The sequence below is a fragment of the Rattus norvegicus genome, chromosome 12 (assembly GCF_021556685.1).
Source record: "Rattus norvegicus strain SHRSP/BbbUtx chromosome 12, alternate assembly SHRSP_T2T, whole genome shotgun sequence".
NCBI classification, from domain to species: Eukaryota; Metazoa; Chordata; class Mammalia; order Rodentia; family Muridae; genus Rattus; species Rattus norvegicus.
In genome coordinates this window covers 47,495,843-47,515,039 of record NC_141545.1, presented here as the reverse complement: position 1 = coordinate 47,515,039, position 19,197 = coordinate 47,495,843, and the positions used below count along the sequence as shown (strand labels likewise).

Here is a 19,197-nt window from a genome sequence, read left to right as displayed (position 1 = left end):
TTCTATAAAGGAGAGCGTGTAGAAATCTGGAAGCCAAAACGGGGCGAGGGGAGGGCATTTAGGATTCTTTTCTGACTGTTAATCATGACGGGGTGCACATGGACACATCTGGAGGCGGGGTTGGTGGTGATGGAGATGGTGATGACAGACGTTATAGCATGTGCTTTTTTTTTTTTTTTTTGGTCTCCACTGGGATGCATTGTTGAGGAAGTGGGACAGGTGGGTTCTAACCCATCTCTGTCCAACCTGCTGCTAACCTACCTTGGCTCTAAGAGCACACTTTCAATGTGGTCGGGGCTTACTTGGGATGAGCGATGAATGCCGGGTTCTTACGGAGTGTTTGCCACCCATGCCTGACAACCTGAGTTTGATCCCCAGAACCCACAGAAAGGTGGAAGGCGAGAAGAGAATCCACAAAGTTGAGTCTGAATGTGGCCCCAACTTTCTCTACCCCCTCCCCCATGCAGTAATAATTCAATGAGAGTTTATTATGTAATTCATGACGACGAAGATGAAAAGTGCCCTCCTCCATCGCGCATGGGCCACGGTAGAAGGCTTCGAGGGAGAACTTTGCCCACCCAACCTTCTTGGATTCTCGTTTTTGTACTTACAGAATGCATTTGTATGTTTGTTCCTGCGTCTCTGTGCAGCATGAATTCCTGCTGTGGTGGTGAGCTCTGCCCTAGTTACTCAGCACACGGTGCCGAGCCAACTGCGTCTAACACCCCATAGGTGCTCAGTGGTTAGTATCCGAAAGAGCAAAGAAATGACTGACGAGTGAGGGGCCCAGCTGAGCGCCCTTTGTTGGCCGGCCGTGCTTCATGGGACTTGGTTTTAACCGCGCTATGGTGAGCCCTTGTTCCCCACAACCAGACCAACAGCTCTGTCGTTAGAAGGGCTCCGCGGTTGGAAGCTCAGCAGTAATTCTCCACTCTAGTATCTCCATGTGAGTTAGTTTCTAACCCTTTCCTCCCAGACAGGGAGGGTTATGAACTAATCCTTCCCGCACCCTCCCCATGAGGTACCTTTGGGAGCTCGTGTATCTTTGGGGATAGCCTCAGCTCATCAGAGAAGCTCTGGAGGAGTGAGGCATTGTGGGTAGTTCCTCCATCTCTCCTACGGCTGGCTCAGGGTTGCCCTGGCGAGTTCCTGATCCACATCAGTAAGAATATGGGAGGGATTCTAGGTCCACCTCCCCGCTGTACTCCTGTTTTTCTTAGATCTTATTTTACTCAGAACGGGGTCACGACCTCGTACATCAGACTCCCAATGCGTCAGACTCAGATTTGATATGGCAAGCAGATGTGCAGTTTGGGGGTAGGCAGAGGCTCACGTCCTGTGCTCACCACATGCAAACAAGTGTGGCCTGGGACAAGCGAATGGACTCCTTTGAGTCTCAGGTTCTTTGTGAAATAGGGGTTTCGTGTGTATCTACCAGGATTTGGGGGACAAACGTAACATTAAATTTTCTCAGGATAGCCTCTGCCATCCATCTGTCCCTCGGCTCACAGTGATTTCGTCCAGCTGGTTACCATTTCCTTTAAAAATTACTTTTTAATCTTATTTTAATCTACGTATCACTGACATATATCTAGGGCAAGTGTGAGACATGTCGGGACTTTCTGTTTTGCTTCTTTGTCTTTTTAAGACAGAGTGTCACTATGTAGCCTTGGGTAGCCTGGAACTTATGGTGTAGACCAGATGGGCCTTGGGATCATAGAGTTCCACTTCCCCCTGCAGCCTGGGTGCTGGATTAAAGCAGTGTGGGGCCACGCCCAGCAAACATCAGAACTTGTGTCGCATGTGGAATGTCCCAATCTGGATGCTCGGTACGTCCTCCAAGCACCCATCACTTCTCTGGTGAGAAGAGGCAGCATTCTCCCTTCCCGTTATTCTGAACTGCTTAGTGCTGTTGTCCTGCCAGCACTCACTCTGTGGCTGCCTGTTCTTCCGTGCACTGAGGTACAGTGTTCCTAGGGTACGTCTGTCTGCAACTGCACCCCTGAGAGACTTAATTATTTTGTAGTTTTATGCACTGATAACTTCACAGAACTCAGACTCTGCAGACATTGCTTTGATGGACAGGTTTGGTATTGCTCTTCAGTGTGTGTGTATGTGTGTGTGCATGCACGTGTGTGTGCGTGTGTGTGTATGTGTGTGTGTGTGTGCATGTGTGTGTGTGTTGTCAAGTGAACTCTCCTTGTTTCTAAGTCTGGACCAAACTGATCGTGCCTTGATCTAGGGGACCTGACTGGTGGCCAGTGGTAGCTGGGAGGTGATGCTTTTAGGCTACTAAAGAATGCTGGGATTGACCGTGACCCAAGCCTCAGGGACCATGTTGTCTGGTCCTCAGGATCTTACCAGTGGTCGGCCATCTCCTCCGCATCTCCCTTCACCATCGAGACCTGGTGCCTCATCTTTGCTATGTCCTTCTGGAAGTTCGAGGTGACAATAAAGGAGTGGAACTTCTGGAGGCCTCGTTCCTCTTGGCGCCTGTGAGGTCATGTGCAAGAGTGGGAGAGCAATCAGACACACAGATCCCCCTCCTTCAGCCACCTTCCCCCGGGGGTGTCTTCCGAGGCCGTGGATCTACCTCTCCTCCCACAGGGCTGTTGTTACATTGTAAATGCTATGCATGCTTGCCCAGCAATAGCTCTTTTCAATGCTCTGAAATGATTTTTGCTGCCTCTAAGAGATGATGGTTAAATTCTGTGTGTGGGGCACTGAGTGTACTGCCAGACACACAGTATGTGCTTAACTGGTGTTGATTCTTCTCTCCCCTAGTCTTATCATTTGCACACATGCCCTCTCTCCAAAGGCGATTCATGCCACAAGTATGTTCATGGCCGATGTCCCCCACCCCCAGCACCCACACTTGGCATTTTAGAATATTCCTCAAGGTCCCAGATGATCCATTTCCTACCCTTTCCAGTGGCATCATCATGCTTAGAGTTTCATGCCTCTCTCCTGTGGTCGGAGTCTTTGGGACAAAGTGTGACCTCTGCTGGTAGGCCAGTGAAGCTTTTATGATCTGGTCTCTGTAGCTCTCTGATCCCCTCTAGAGCTAGCCACAGCTGTCACCTGGGGGTTCCTCTTCTGCGCTTTGGGAATTTGCTTTTTGGTGGGAGTTCCTTCCTTTCCCAATTTCCTAGCTGGAGTCTCTAGGTCTGGATCCTACTTGACTGCTTTTCAGTACAGGGCCCTTGGTGCAAGAGACTTCTCTGAATGTGCTTGCTGAGGTGTCTGTAGGGGTCTAAATAAAGCCCCTCACCTGTGGGGTTGCTTTGCAGCATAAATGGTGCAGAACGGCAAAGTTTAAGAACTTTGGAACACCATGGAACTGCCTAACATGGTACCCTAAAAATGGCCATCACTGCCCTTCACTAACCTGAGAACGTTTCCTTCAGAAAGATGTTCAGATGACTTTCCCAGGTCAGGAGGGGATCAGCATTCAGTGTTCCCTCAGGCCCCTGCTCTCCCCCAACACAGGCCCTCCCTGCCCTGTGTGCTAGATTCTTAGGTACCCATCTCTCTCTCTCCAGACAGCGAGCTGTGAGCAGGAAGGGAGGGTGAAGGGTCACCTGGGAGCTCCGATGAGATGGGTGAGCTCCCAGGACACGCGGTCGCCTTAGTTAAGAGATGGGTTGTAGTAAGGAGAAGGGCCCAGTGGCCTCTTAAGGTTGAACCTCACTGGCAGCCTTCAGTGACTGTGTCCCCAGGAACCTTCCTGCTTTGAGGGTTTGAATGTGGTTTCCCTGCCACCTGGGATGATTCTCTCCCCATTTTTTTCTCTTCTGGGTTCCTCTGCTTCTGTCATGAGCGTCCTAAAGCCACCTCCTTAGAGGACCTCCTGCGAAACCCAGTCTGACTCAGGATCCCTGTTTCTGCTTCTGGCTCCTTCCCTCACTTTGTCTCCTGCTTCTCTCCCCATCTACCTCTTCCTGCTCCTCCTCCTCCTCTCTTTCCGCCCCACCCTCTGCTGCCCCTCCCCTCCCCCTTCTCCTTTGCTGTTTCTCCCACCCGGGAGGATTCTAACTTGTATCTCTGTAGATGCAGAGATTTCATTTTTGTTTTCCCAGAGGCAGAGGCAGCTCCCCGAGGGTGGCGGGAAGTCTCTCTCTGCTGTTACGCTAAGCCCTGGGCACTGAACACATGTTGAGCATTCAGTAGGTTCCAGGTGCACACCCTTAGTGAACTGGACATATGTGGGTTCTTACTTCTTGAGGATTTCCATCTTGTCCTGCAGGCAGAAGCCAGCCTCCTGGGCTACGCTGTAAAACTTGGCTCGCATGGTGTTACAGATCCCTGTCTTGCAATAGATGATGTCCCGGTTAGCTCGGCTGCTGACAAGAGAACGAGTAGGGAACGGGCTCTGTGGAGACTCTTCGTAGCTTCACGGGTCCCATTGGCCTCTCTGAGCTCCAGGTGCCCCGAAGTGGGAACTGCTGGTGTCCAACCACGCTCTTTGGTTTCACAGAGAGCTTCCTTTAGGAGGCTGGGAGAGCGGGTGGAGCCCAGGCCGTATACGTGAGTCCACAGTGAGGCAGATTCCAGTGGAGCCCAGCAAAGGCAAGGGCAGGGAGCTCAACCCATCTCTACCCCATCTCAGCTGTGTGGCCTGGGTGGGGCATTGCATGTGGCCCACTCTCTGCCCATTGCTGTGTAAAATGAGACCGTGCTCCCCCGAGGCAGGAGACCTGGGGACTATACAAGGCCACAGACATAGGACATGGCCCGTGTGCTGCTGGGGGATCGTACATCACTTTCTACAGTGCTGTCCACTGTCTGGTCTGGGAGACTCCTGTTCCTCTCTCCTGTCTATGGCTTCAGGGAATCTGTTCTGCACTGAGATATGCCCATAGTCCCAGGAGACAGAGGATGCAGTTACCACGGCCCGCGTCATCCACTTCCCCACCCTCCTTACCCCTTTGACTTCTTCTGGGTCACCTGGATGTGGCTTTCTCCACTCGTAGTGCTGGACCGCTCACTGAAACACCAAGGAGGCAGTTTCTACTTGTTTCCATAGGAGACATGTGCTAGTTCCCCAGAATTTAGGCGCAGACTCTTAATCTGGGCACCAGGACTTGGTGTGCTCCACCTCCAGTATTGGACCTTGCGCCTGTCACGCTTTCTGCCTGGGATGTCCTTCTCGCCCCCTTTCCACCATCTCTACGGCTGTTGTTTTGTCTAACAGTCCATAGTGAGTCCTGCACCCTCAGACTCCTCAACTTTGATCTTTTGCCTCAGCATGGTGTCAAGATGCCGTGCATCTCTTCACAGGTGCATGCTGGTAAAGGGGCGGCCGAGACTCCGCTCCCCCTATGCTGCCTTTGATATTCTTCCCTCCAGACTGAGTTCATTCACGGAGACACTTTCTTTAAGTCCGGTCCCTGGGATGGCTAATCCAGGTTGCCAACTTGACCACGCCTGGAATGAGCTAAAACTGGAGCAGCTGGGCACTCCTGTGAGGGCTTTAACTTGATTGGTTCATTTGAGGTGGGAACGCCCACCTTAAACCTACACCACACCTCCTGGTGGCCACACCTCCTGGTGGCCACACCTCCTGGTGGCCACACCTCCTGGTGGCCACACCTCCTGGTGGCCACACCTCCTGGTGGCCACACCTCCTGGTGGCCACACCTCCTGGTGGCCACACCTCCTGGTGGCCACACCTCCTGGTGACGTGCTACCTAGAGGGGAATGGATCAGGAAGAAGGAAGCCTGCTTTTCCTTTCTGGCAAGTTCATCTATCCTGCTGCAGGGGCATTCCCTCACTGCAATTAGAACCCACTTCCTCGGGATTCCAACATAGACTGAAGGCAAGCAGAGACTTCCAACCTTGTAGACTGAACGACTACTGAATTCGTGGCCTTTCCTTAGGAAGACGGATGGCTGGTGTTGGACCAGCCAGACCACAGCCTTAAGTCATTCTAATACAGCCTTTGACTCTTTCTAGGTGTGGAGTGATTAGAGTTCTACTCTGGGACTCTTGCTGGGCCTGCTCCCATTCTCCAGGTCAGACCCACCTCCCCCTGCTGCCTTTCTCTCAGGACACTTGAATATCGGGGCAGGTGCCGTGCATTCGTGTGTATGCACCTTGCTTTTTAATGTAGGTCCTAGAGACTCAGACAAGCACTTTTTACCAACGGAGCTGTTTCTTTATCCCCGAGCGTCATTTTTGCTTTTGAGACAAAGTCTCACCACTTAGTTCTGGCTCGCTTGGAACTCCCTGTGTAGACCAGGCTAGACTTGAACTCGCAGACACCCTGCTCCCTCTACCTCTTGAATATTGGGGTCGAAGGGCTGTGTCAACCCCACCTGGCACACTGAGTGACATTTGTTTTCTTAGTACTTGATTACCTTCCTGTCTCCCCTGGTTTCTTCCAAATAACTGAATAGTGAACTTGGCCACTTTATCAGAGAGATCGGGGGTAATGCCATCTTACTCTCTATGGTGGTGGCTTCTCTGTGAGGTTGGAGGCAGGGGTGAGGCCCTCTATGGTGATGGCTTCTCTGTGAGGTTTGGGGGGTAATGCCATCTTACCCTCTATGGTGGTGGCTTCTCTGTGAGATTTGGGGGTAATGCCCTCTTACCCTCTATGATGGTGGCTTCTCTGTGAGGTTGGGGGCAGGGGGTGAGGCCATCTTACTCTCTATGATGGTGGCTTCTCTGTGAGGTTGGGGGTGGGGGTGAGACCATCTTACCCTCTATGGTGATGGCTTCTCTGTGAGGTTTGGGGGGGATAATGTCATCTTACCCTCTATGGTGGTGGCTTTTCTGTGAGGTTTTAGGGGTAATGCACTCTTACCCTCTATGGTGATGGCTTCTCTGTGAGGTTTGGAGGGTAAGGGCGTGTACCCTCCTGTGATGGTGGACCTCTGTGAGGTCAGGTGGTAAGGCTGTCTTACCCTCCCATCATGGTGGATCTCTGTGAGGTTTGGGGGGTAAGGCTGTCTTACCCTCCCATGATGGTGGCTTACATCCTTTCTGGTCTCATGGCTTGGGGGACTTTTGGGAGGTGGATCTGCCATCTCTCAGAGTCCTTTCTAAAGAAAAGACCCTGGCACTTGCTGCTCTTTCTAGAAGCTTCTGGGTTTGGACTGAGAAGTTTTTGACGTTTTAGGTGATGAGAAAAGTTTTATCCCACCTGGACAGGATGCAGGGCCCCCCACTAGTAATATAAGACAAACGGGGGAGATTGTTATCAGATTCCAAAGCTGCCCTGACCCGTGCAGAAGATTCATGGGGAGACCATGTTGCTTCGGGCTTTTTCCTGTAGACTCTTGATGGAAAAACAGTGGGAGGTGAGGGGTGGGGATGGGAGGTGAGGGGTGGGGATGGGAGATGAGGGGTGGGGATGGGAGGTGAGGGGTGGGGGTGGGAGGTGAGGGGTGGGGTGGGAGGTGAGGGGTGGGGGTGGGAGGTGAGGGGTGGGGGTGGGAGGTGAGGGGTGGGGGTGGGAGGTGAGGGGTGGGGGTCACCAGCTGCTGAGAAGCACATGAGCCACAGAGGCCTCTTGCCCACCTCAGTCTCCTCCCCTGCCTTGGTCCTCATGGAGGTTTTGCTTAGTGCCCCCAAGTTTCCTCCCACCTCAGGCCCTTTGTGTGTGCTGTTCCCCATCCCCCCATTTTCCCTTCTCATAGTTGGGGGTGGCTTGTCCCTGTTCTGCAGGTCTCAGCTTACATACTAAGCTCAGTGGAGGTTATGACCTTGGTGGCCAACAGGCTCCCCTCCTCCCTCCACTTTTCCAGAATACTTTCCATGGCTACGGCTCCAATCGTGGGGCTATTCGAGGCCTGCCTGTTACATTCCTTCTCGATTCTCAATTATGGATTGAATTCAGGGATCCATGGGGGCAGACTAGCATTCCTCTAGGCTCCGCCTCCCAGTTACCTGGCGACAGCCAGGTGTGCCTGACTCACTGTAAAAGGGGCTGCTTGCCCCCTCCTCTCTCTCCTGCTCTCTTACCTTCTTACCCTCTCTGTCCCTTCTCTCTCCTTTCCCATCCCCCACTCTCTCCACATGCTCATGGCTGACCTCTACTCCTCTCTCTCTGTCTCTCTGTCTGTCTCTGTCTCTGTCTGTCTCTGTCTCTCTTTCTCTCTCTCTGTCTCTACTCCCTCCCGTTCCCTAAATAAACTCTATTCTATACTATACCCATTGTGTGGGGGAAGGGATGCCTCAGCATGGGCCCCCATAGGCACCTCCTCTCCTGCACCATACCACACCTCCATCAAACATATTCCTGGTTTTTACCTCTCTTTTTTATAAAACAGGACAGTGAGGGAAAACTTCAGGTCTATTTTACCCAGTCTTTCACTGAGGAGGAAATGACGGACATTTGGATATCTCATGACAGTTTTGAGAGGCGGTCTCCAGGACCATTCATGCTCAGTGCTAATCCAAAATCAGTGCTTGTTAGACCCACTGTGAAAGCTTACTCTATAATTCAGGGCTGAGGGAGCTCAGAGAATGCTCCAAATTGGGATGCAAAGTAATTCAGCAACCTGTATCACCCTCGATGCCTTCAGCATCCTAATCTACCCTGTGCACTTATCACATCCTTCTGAGAGGCCTCTGTGGCCTTCCTTGTGCTGTCTAAGGGCCCAGAGCACAAGGACGTTCCAGTCAGAGGTGTGAGTCCATGATGTATTTGTGTCTTCTGCTTATTTAAGCTTCCAGGCCTAGTGCAGCTCCTTACCCACAGAGGGGACCTAGGAAGGTTCCAATCAGCGAACAGACTCCATGTCACGTGACAGACTACTCTGGGCAAGGCAAGAGGTAGAGTTCACTCAGAGGAAGGTCCTCCAGGCCTGTATGTGCCCCACAGGTTCATACTGCAGATCTCAGGCAGGCAGGATGAAATTTCATTTTAAGATGTGCTCTCTGAGCTGTGTCTCTTCATGCATGGGAGAGTTCAATGCAAACCGTGCCATGGAATGTCTGGAGAAGTGTCTGGATGCTCAGTCAGCCCCGGGGCAGAAGGAGCTTGTTTTCAGTGATGTCAAAAGAAGGGAAAGGCTCCCCTCCCAGCCCTTCTCCCTGGGTATCGGTGTGGTCGTCCTCGGACAGGACCAGCTTCTCTGCCTCTGTTCCCCCCCTTCTCTACCTCTGTTCCCACCCCCGCTCCCACCCTAGCTGCTGTAGGCTTCAGAATTTCCTACCTGGACTTGTGTGTGGTCTGCCAGTCCTTCCACCCATAGTCACTCTTGACTTGCTTGACTAAAGACAGGATGCTGAAAAGCAAGAGGAGTCCTTTAACAAAGTGTGAGATGCCAGGCATCCTGTAGCAGCAAATGCCATTGGTGGGACCAGATGCCTCCTCCCTGAGGGGAGCAGAGCAGGGGAGGCACAGTGGAGGGCATACTCAGGGGGTTTGCTGAGGACACAGATTCTGGGCCACGTGCCCAGAGATTTGCTGGGCAGAGTCTTACTCAGAAACTGCGTTTAGACTCCCTGGCTTCCCTAGAGTCACACACACAAACACACCAGGGTGATCTGCCCCCTTTAGAGAATTGCAGAACCCCAGAACCACATGCATAGTACTATAGAACTGCACCTAAGTCAGGAACTCACAGTCAACTTACACACACACACACATACTCACACATACACACACACACACACACTCACACATACACACACACTCTCACACATACTCACGCACACACACTCATACACACACACTCACACACACTCACACGCACACACTCACACACACACTCACACACACACTCACACAGACACAATACTCTCACACTCATACACACACACCACACACTCACACAGACACAATACTCTCACACTCATACACACACACCACACACTCACACACACACTTGCACACACACTCTCACACACACACTCACATACACACACTCACATATACGCACACTCACACACACCACACACACTCACACACACACACACACACCACAATTATATACACAGTTTTAGAATTAAAAATGTACCTAGAATTTTACATACACTACAGGAATTATATACACATGTATGGACAGATGGGGCATTTGCAAAGCACACATAGAATTCCACACTTAACTAGAATCACATACTCACCTAAAATTCTACATTTACCTAGAAACACATACTCACCTGGAATCACATACTCATTCAGAATTCCACAGTCACCCAGAATCACACACTCACCTAGAGTTCCACCCACACCAAGAATTCCACATGTATCTGTAATTTCATACCTGTAGAATCTCAATGCTCGTAGAACTATACCCCCTCACATCAGCATCCACACACAAGCCCAGAACTACATTCCCCCATGGAATCCTATACACACAGTCAAATTGCCAAGACTTGGAGATAGAGCCTACTTGAAGGGCTTGCTAGAAACCAGCGCTGCTTTGGAGGTTCTGCCTTGGGGGGTCTGAGAGGATGTCTAGATGCTGGGCACCATTCTGGTCCCCAGTCATGAAGAACCATCAGAACATTTGACACAGAAGCTATTTTCCTATGGCCTTCAGGCTGCTGGGGTTGGATGGGGCTGGTCTTTTAGAGAGGTCTCTGTGAACCTCTCAACCTGTCAGCTGACCTCAGTGTGAGCTGATGTGCTGTGTGAAATGAGGGGACCTAAGGTCTTTCCTGTCCCCATTAGTCTCATAGAGGCTTCAATATCTGATGCTTTACTGAATTGGTGAGATTTCATTTTTCTGAGACAGAATTAACGAGGAAGGGCGATCTCTACAGTTTCTCTGTAGCTATGGTTATTGTCTAATTGAATTCAGAGTCCATGTGAAAGATTTCTCCAGGGTCATGTGCTTTATGATCCATATGGGAGTCATCATGGATGTCTCACATCTGTGAGGTGAGCTGTGCTGGGTAGGTTTTTGTTTTGGTTTTGTCAGCTTGACAGAATTTTGAGCATTTGGGAAAAGTGAGCCTCAAAAGAGAAAATGCCTCCATAAGATTGGCCTGCAGGCATGTTTGAAAAGAATGGAGTTGATCACTGACTGATGTGGGAGAGCCAAGCCCACTGTGGGTGGTACCATCCCTTACGTAGATGGTCCTGGGTAGTATAAGAAGGCAAAGCCAAGCAAGCCACCCTGAGCCACATTCTTCCATGGCCTCTGCTTCAGTTTCTGCCTCCAGGTTCCTGCTCTGACTTCCCTCAGTGTTGGGCTGTGTGACCTGGGAGCTGCAGGCTGGAGTTAACCCTTTCTTTCCCAAGTTGGTTTAAATCAGTGTTTCATCACAGTGATAGAAAGCAGACTGGAGCACGTGGCAATGGTCACAGCGAATATACCTGTATCAGGACTGTGCTGCAAAGATTTGTGGGTCCTATATAAGGAATAAGAGTACTGACTGCCCTCCCCCGCCCTGCATCTATTGATTACTAACTCTATGTTAGGAAGAAGCTGGCATGTTAATAAATGCATCATCTCCCAGATGCTCTAGAGACTCATTGAGACAGACATAATTTCCAGCACACACACAGTGCTTTACAAGCACAGTATGACTTACTAATCTCACTTCGGCCATTTTGGACAGGTGGCTAAGGGGATTCATTTTATAGAACTGCAACAAGACTCCAGAGAAACAGCATGCCTGATATCACACAGAAATTGAATGATGGGATGGAGACATGTTTCCTAGTCTGTTAGATTCTAAGCACCAATACAGAGGGGCACCACATACCGAGGGGCACCACATACCGAGGGGCTCCACATACCGAGGGGCTCCACATACCGAGGGGCTCCACATACCGAGGGGCTCCACAGTCTCATTTTACAGATGAGAGGACATTTGTTTAAGGAGGACAGAGACACTCTTTCTCCAGCACTAGGTTTTGGATCCATACCAACGTGACTTAGAAGCCTTTACAAAAAGGGCGGTCTCTCTCCAAGTGGACATTTGTCACCTTCCTTTGTCCATCCCTAATGCTGACTGGGTGAGTGCCTTATGGATCTGCACTATCTTTGGGGGTGGGGGGAGGCTCCATGTTGAGCCACCTTAGGCGGTGGGTTTGAACTGAGGCTGTGGCAGACAAGATTCATCTTGTAGCAGGCAGAGGTGGGGTGTGATGTATTTGAAAATGTTGGGTGGAGTGTAATTACAGCCATAAAAACGGTAAGTCATAGCTGGCATCCCGGTAGGCCCAGGCTGATGATGAACCTCTTCTTTGCTTCGTTTGTTTTCTGTAAGTAATTTGCTTTCTCAGAGGGAGCCACACTTGGGGAGGGGACTCTGACTCCACAGCCAGCATTTCCTCTGGAGCATATTTAGAGGCCGCAGGTTTGTGGGTGAGGCTTTTCACTAGAAAGATGGACACCTCGGGTTCAAGTTCAGAGCTGCTCGGAGTGTCCAAAGATGCCTGTGCTTTTCTCTATCCCATTGCATCTCTGTCTCCATTCCCTGATGGTGCTGTGGTCCCTAACCACGATTGCATATGGCTGTCCGCATATTTGTCCTCTCATTCTGTATGTCAGGTAGGCCTTTGCCCCGACTTTATCCCAAAGAAAGAAGAAACGGATTCTCATGACTATCCCCCCCCTGACAAGATTGGTACCCCACCCCCATCCCCTTTTTTTGAGCCAGGGCCTTGCTGTGTAGCCCAGGCTAGCCCCAAACTCACAATCTTCCTGCTTCATCTCCTGAGTAGATGCCACCACGCTTATCTTATGTTTATATGTCTCTGACTTCTGAAGTTCTGGGGATGCAGCCCAAAGCTTTGCTCTCTACCCGTGAGCTATCTGTAGCTATCTGAATTTTTTTGTTCGTCTTTTATTTAATTTTGACAACTCCATGCCTGTACACAATGTATCCTTATCATATTCATTCCAGCTCCCTTTTCCCAACTCCCCTACTAAACACCCCTCAATATGTCTCTTCTAACCTCTGTGCCCCCCAACTCCCCACCCCCCATTTCCTGAGGAACCCACTGAATCACTGCTGCCCATTGGAATATTGACTGACCTTGATGCCTGGCTCTTTCTCAGACTGTATGCATGTTGCCATGACAGCAGTAAGTTTAAGAGTGCAGCAGCCGTGTAGTATCCAGGAGACAGCAATCCAAGGCGCCCTGCCAAACCCTCCAGGTCCTACATTCTCTCTGCCCTGTCTTCTGCAATGTTCTCTGAGCCCTGTGTGGACTCAGTGCCCATGCCCAGCACTCAACAGTGGTCTGTCCTTGGCACTTTGACCGGTTCTGAGCTTCTGCATTGACTGCTGCCTGATGTGGAGAAAGCATCTCTGGCCAACAACGAAAGCAACGTTGTTTTATGTAAAAACCCCTACATTTTTAATGCTTGGGTTTTCAGGCTCTCTTTGAGTGGAGTTTACACATACTCATAAATACTCCTGAGGACAGTGGGTAACAACAGCACCCCGGGAAGATGGGACCATCTAGATGTAAGCAGTTTGCGTCACCTCACTGTTCACCAGCGTGTCTGTCAGTTTTAGCCTCTCTGACCCCTGCTCTTTTTATTTGTGATGTACCTCCCTCCTCGAGGGGTTGTTGCAGGAGTCTTGGGCAGTTGTACACATACACAAGCACACAGCACACAGCTCAGGGTTTGTGCTATGGTGACTGCTATTGTGGTGGCCACCCTTTAACTGCCCGAGGAATTAAGACTTCATACCTGGGGGCTTTCTTTTGCATCTCGGTCTCCATCAGGATGGTTCTTCGGGCGTCTTCCCGGACCATCTCCAGGAGCTTCTGTAAGCCTGATTGGGAACAGGAGAGGTTACCTTTGACCTGAGACAGGATGGTGTGTGGATCCCATGCCTGGCCTGGGGATGCCTCTGCCTGTGGGAGTCAAGAGCCCAGACAGGGATCCTAATGGGCACTAGAAGGGGCAGCTCTTAGGGGCTGGCAAGTTACCTGTCTTAGTCAGGTTTTCCATTCCTGTATAAAACATCATGACCAAGAAGCAACTCAGGGAGGAAAGGGTTAATTCAGCTCACACTTCCCCATTGCTGTTCATCACCAAAGGAAGTCAGGGCAGGAACTCATACAGGACAGGAACCTGGAGGCAGGAGCTGATGCAGAGGCCATGGAGGGTGCTGCTTACTGGCTTGCTTCCCCATGGCTTGCTTAGCCTGCTTTCTTATAGAACCCAGGACCACCAGCCAAGGATGGCACCACCTACAACGGGCTGGGCCCTCCCCCATCGATCACTACTGAGAAAATGCCTTACAGCTGGAGCTCATGGAGGCATTTCTTCGAGGGAGGATCCTTTCTCTGTGATAACTCCAGCTTGTGTCATGTTGACGTGCAAAACCAGCCAGTACACCATCCGACCACCACTCCTTGACTTAAAACCATCCCGTGACTTTCTCTTCTTCTCCTGGCAACTGTGCTCTACCTGACTAAAGAAGCCTTGGAAGATCTTTAAAAGTAATTTTTCATGTGTATATGTGTAGGTGGACATGCACATGTGTGTAATACATGAGGTCAGAGGTCAAAATTGGCTGTGTTCCATCTCCACTTCATGTTGTTGAGCTGGGAGTCTGTTTCTGAAGCTAGAGCTCACTGACTGAGGAGACCTGCTGGCCAGCCGGTTCTGACAGGAAATCTTGTTTGGGGACTTGGACTGATTATTTTCCAAACTGGTGATTTGCAGCCTGAGTCCAGATCACAATTGCCACTTCGTGTGATTTGAGGAGAGTGCCGGCCTTTTCAAAACCAAGCTTTTGCATAAACATCCAGAGACCCTAATTCCTCTGAAAGTGACCGTACTGTCCTCATCTGCCACACACTGGCTGAGTTTCAGGCAGACTTGTGATTTCTGGCCTGCAACACCCCTGTCAGCTGACAAGGTTTCAGGTGATAGAGTTTTAGTCTCTGGTTCATGGTGCTTTGAGAGTGCTGGCACAGGTCTCCAAGGGGCAAACTTCATCAGTGTTGAGTCCATTCCGGATGAGCTGCTAGGAGGTGGGGTGCACAGGTCTTACAGGGCTTGTTCCAGCCCCTTCCTTTTTGCTAACCCCAGGCCTTGCAGCTGTGAGGTGGGAGCCTCCACGTGTGTGATGCTTTCCCTGGCCATGCTCCTGGAAGTGCTGATGCAAGTGAAACTCCTGCATCTTGACAAATCCCCCCTTCCTCCAGGAGTTTTCTCAGGTGTCTTAGAAGCAACCTTGACTTTCCGCTTAGCACGTTCTGTCCTATATACTTTGCAAATGCTTTTTGATGCCTGTCTCCTTCGAGTTGAGTCTTGCCTCTCAAAAGATACGCTGAATTCCTAATCTCCGGGACTTCAGAAAAGGATGTTGATTGGAAGCAGTTATGGTAATTGTGATCGGTAAGGATGAGGTCACACTGGAGTGTAATGTGGTAGGCTCTTATGCTGGTGTGACTGGTGTCCTTGGAAGAGGAGGAGGAGGAGGAGTTGGAGGACACATTGAGGTGAGCATGGCCATGCCGTATCAGGGATAGAGGCGTGTGGTGAGGGATGTCAGCCTTCCCAGCATCTGCCAGCTAGAGAAGGCTAGCAAAAGAAAGGAGAAGCACCTCTTCATTGACCCCCATGATTTTGGAAGCCAGGTCCCCACAACTTTGAGGCAATAAATTATTATTGTGTTAAACCTCGCGTACTGGCCTCCCTAGGAAGCCACAGACGCTCTAAATAAAGTTAGAAAATGAGATACAGAGAAAGCCCTGTGTTTCACAAAAGATGAAGGCTGGGTGTAAGTGAACAACAGTGTTTTACAGGGTCACACATTTGCAGATCCCCCATCCCCACCCCCCTCTTTTCCACTCCTTGCTTGATAACAAACCTCTCTCTGGGAAACACCTTGTCCTGGACCATATAGCTGTCCAAGGTGCTGAAGCATCACTTGGGGATGGTCCAGAATTTCCAGATTTAAGAACAGAGAGAGAGGAGGGCGGCCTTGACCCAAGGGGAGGAGGAAGCACACATGTGTAGAGACACTGACAGAAGGGGAAACTTCTGAAATAGTTTTCAAATAATTTTGGGAACCAAGAAGGAGACAAGGAGAAATTAATGAAATTTGAGCATTTGAAGGGAGAGTGGTAAGATGGTGTTCTTGGGTTTGCTTTAGAACAAACATTACATGGCCGGCCTCATTGAGTGGAAGGTCTTTTTATATATCTATACCTATAGATGTATATTTATATATTATATGTAATATATCAATACCAATATATATTACTAATCAATATATGTTAATATATTAACATACATGCACATATATTTATTTATATTTATTTTATGGTCCCCTTTGAGGGAAAGCACTGGATGGTACTGGATTCACATCTCCCCACAGTCCTAGCAGGAAGAATGGGTCGGGCTTTGGGGGAGGGGTCAGTCAGTGGAGAGGTCACAGCCCTCTGTCCCCAGGGATCTTCATAAGCTTCATCGTGCAGCTGGCCTGGAAGTTAGACCTCCCCAGAAGGCATGCTGCTCTGGGTGGGAATCAGGAGTTCAGCATCATCAACCTGTTCAGTTGAGCAGGTTTTCAAAGGTGAGGATCTAATATGCCTTTGTCAAGGCTGCAGCAAATGGGGTGGGGCTGAAGATGCAAACGAAAGGAGAGAGGGGAGGGGCTAAAGGAGGCTCCCCTCCCCCACCCCCTCGAGACAGACCCTGGTGGAAATCTTTCTCAGCAGTGGCTGCACCATTTAGTGTACACTAGGATGAAGGCATGAAGCAGTACAGCCAGACCTGCAGGGGTCTGCTCTCCCTTCCCCTTCAAAGTTCTTTAATACCTCTCTCTCTCTCTCTCTCTCTCTCTCTCTCTCTCTCTCTTTTCCCTCTCTCTCTCTCTCTCTCTCTTTTTCCTCTCTCTCTTTTCCCTCTCTCTCTCTTTTCCCTCTCTCTCTCTCTCTCTCTCTCTCTTCTCTCTCTCTCTCTCTCTCTCTCTCTCTCTCTCTCTCTCTCTCTCTTTTCCATCTGGAAGGGGAAATTTTTTTCCAGTTCATTTTTCCCTGCATCCTTTGCAGTTAGGTGTAGTCCTATGACTGAGAAATCTAGGTGATGAGGTTTTATTCTCCCTCCTTCATTGCTCCTCCCTCCCTCCCTCCTTCCCTCCCTCCCGTGTGTATATGTGTGGAGGTCAGAGGGAAATCTTGGAATCCGCCAACCCTCTCCTTCAACCCTCTGGGTCCCAGGAATCCGACTCAGGCAATCAGGCTTGGTGTCAAGTACCTTTGACTGCCCATCTATTTACCGCTTTGAGGTTTTAGAAGTGTGGAGCAGAGCTGCTGAGAAGGGTGCTCACCACACTTGGGTGTGGGCACTTTTACACTTTGTCTACTGCCTTCTGCCTCAGACCTAGGACACGGGTATGACAGTTAGAGATCTGATGGCCATTCTGGACCATGAGGTGAAATTGGTGTTGGTCAACTGAAGAAACAGAGTAAAGTGGATCTGTGGTGACAAGTTTGAGAGTCATTTTTATCCACCCTCGCTTAGCCTTCTTTAGTCTGTAGGAAAATGTAAACTTTGATCTTTTTTAAGTCACTGGGTGTTTTGTTTGTTTGTTTTTGTTTTTGTTTTTGTTTTTTTTTGGTCCAGGCCTCTGTGTCAACCAAAAGAAGTACCTCTTTGACACCGTGAGATGGAAAGAGTAAAGTAAAATGAAGTCTTCAATAAAAGTATCAACGGACTCGAAGAGAGAAGACCTGATTGGGTCCAGAGAGGTTAGATGCACCGGAACTGGGGCTTGAAGATCAAGGGAATATCTATCAGCCCCAGGTGTGTGTGTGTGTGTGTGTGTGTGTGTGTGTGTGTGTGTGTGTGTATACAGGGAAATGACATAGAATGTTATTCCTGAACAAAGGAAGGTCAGCTGGGCTGCTGAAGGTCTGAACCAGCAGGATGCCAGTTATCAGCATCCTGAATAAGTTGTCTTGTAGGCCATGGGTATGACTGAAAGATGCTCGGCTGGGAGTAGGGGTTCGGAAGTCACTGTGTCCAGTATTTAACAATCCGGATCAATGTGGAGAAAAATCAGCGAGTGGGGGCAGGGCGAGGAGCAGAGTGTTACAAACTGTCAAGCCTTGATCCCCTTCCCAGTGTCATCTCTTCATGTCTCAGCACCGTGGTGAGAGGTGAGAAAGGCTTCTGTGGACCATCCTGGTTTGAGCTGTCACCTCTCCAAGCTGTGGAGAAGACGGAGCCTGTTCTCTAGGTCAGCATTATCACAGGCCTCTGAGTACTAGAGATCTAAGTCATCCTGTTCTTTATGGCTTTCTTGTTTCCCACCCCAGTTTTCCTTCTTAAATGTACTATCCCTCATTCCTCCCTTATCATGGATGCTCAGCACATACAGACTGATTCTGAAGAATCATTGTCTTGCTCCCTCTCTGTCTCGAGAAGTGCATCTGCCCAGAGAGCAGCTTTGAGAGCTCCAAGTCTCCCTTGGCCCCCCCCCATTGACTTGTCCTGACTCCTCCATGGGCCCCCATTGACTTGTGCTGACTCCTCCATGGGCCCCCCATTGACTTGTGCTGACTCCTCCATGGGCCCCCCATTGACTTGTGCTGACTCCTTCATGGGCCCCCCATTGACTTGTGCTGACTCCTCCTTGGGCCCTTGTTGACTTGTCCTGACTCCTTCTTGCACTTCTGGAGTTTGGCTTGGTTTTGGTTCTGATTACTCTGGCCCAACCCAAACTCTATGTTCATTCTGACCTCTTTGGATCTAAACAACACCCAGTCCTTGCCAGTTCTTCCTGGGCTGGCCCCAGCTCAGCCGTCAGATGTCATCTTGTAACAGGAGCTCTGTCATTTTTCTACTGTGTATATGAGACTCAGTGGCTCATAAGCTCCTGGGAATTCTTGCCCTGGCCTCCCATTTCTCTGTGGGAATGCTGGGATTATGGACACTTGGGTTCCACATCTGGCTTTTGTTTTTCTTTGTGGTTCTGGGGATTTGAACTCCAGTCCTTGTGCTTGCCCACAGAGTCCCTGCTCCATGTCTTGTTATATTTGCTCCATGCAGGGAACTCTGGGGATGAATATTTGACATGATTTGTGAAATAGACCCATTTGTGGTTTTAGATTTCTTTCTTAAAAGAAGACCCATAGCTTTCAGGAGGTTCCTAGGAAGTCTACAATTGCCTTGTGAACTGCTATAAAGGTGGCTGATAAGAGAAAGGCTATGCAAAAAGTAGATTTGTGGCCCTTCAGGTTCGGTCTTGGGAGGGAGAGGGACAATGGTGGGCCATGTCTTCTGCTGGGTTGATTGGGAATGTTTTAAAGT

At 50.0% G+C, this 19,197-nt stretch overlaps 1 protein-coding gene across 2 annotated transcripts in view; it reads right to left on the bottom strand.

Annotated features, from left to right (window-relative positions):
• Ccdc60 (coiled-coil domain containing 60) overlaps positions 1–19,197 on the bottom strand; it is a 165,145-nt gene that overhangs the window by 5,877 nt on the left and 140,071 nt on the right. Inside the window, 5 exon segments of one of the 2 annotated variants that reach the window (NM_001439835.1) lie at positions 2,362–2,493; positions 4,218–4,343; positions 4,925–4,987; positions 9,166–9,237; positions 13,612–13,696. In NM_001439835.1, coding sequence (NP_001426764.1) covers positions 2,362–2,493; positions 4,218–4,343; positions 4,925–4,987; positions 9,166–9,237; positions 13,612–13,696 — 478 coding nt within the window. 2 annotated transcript variants of the gene reach the window in all.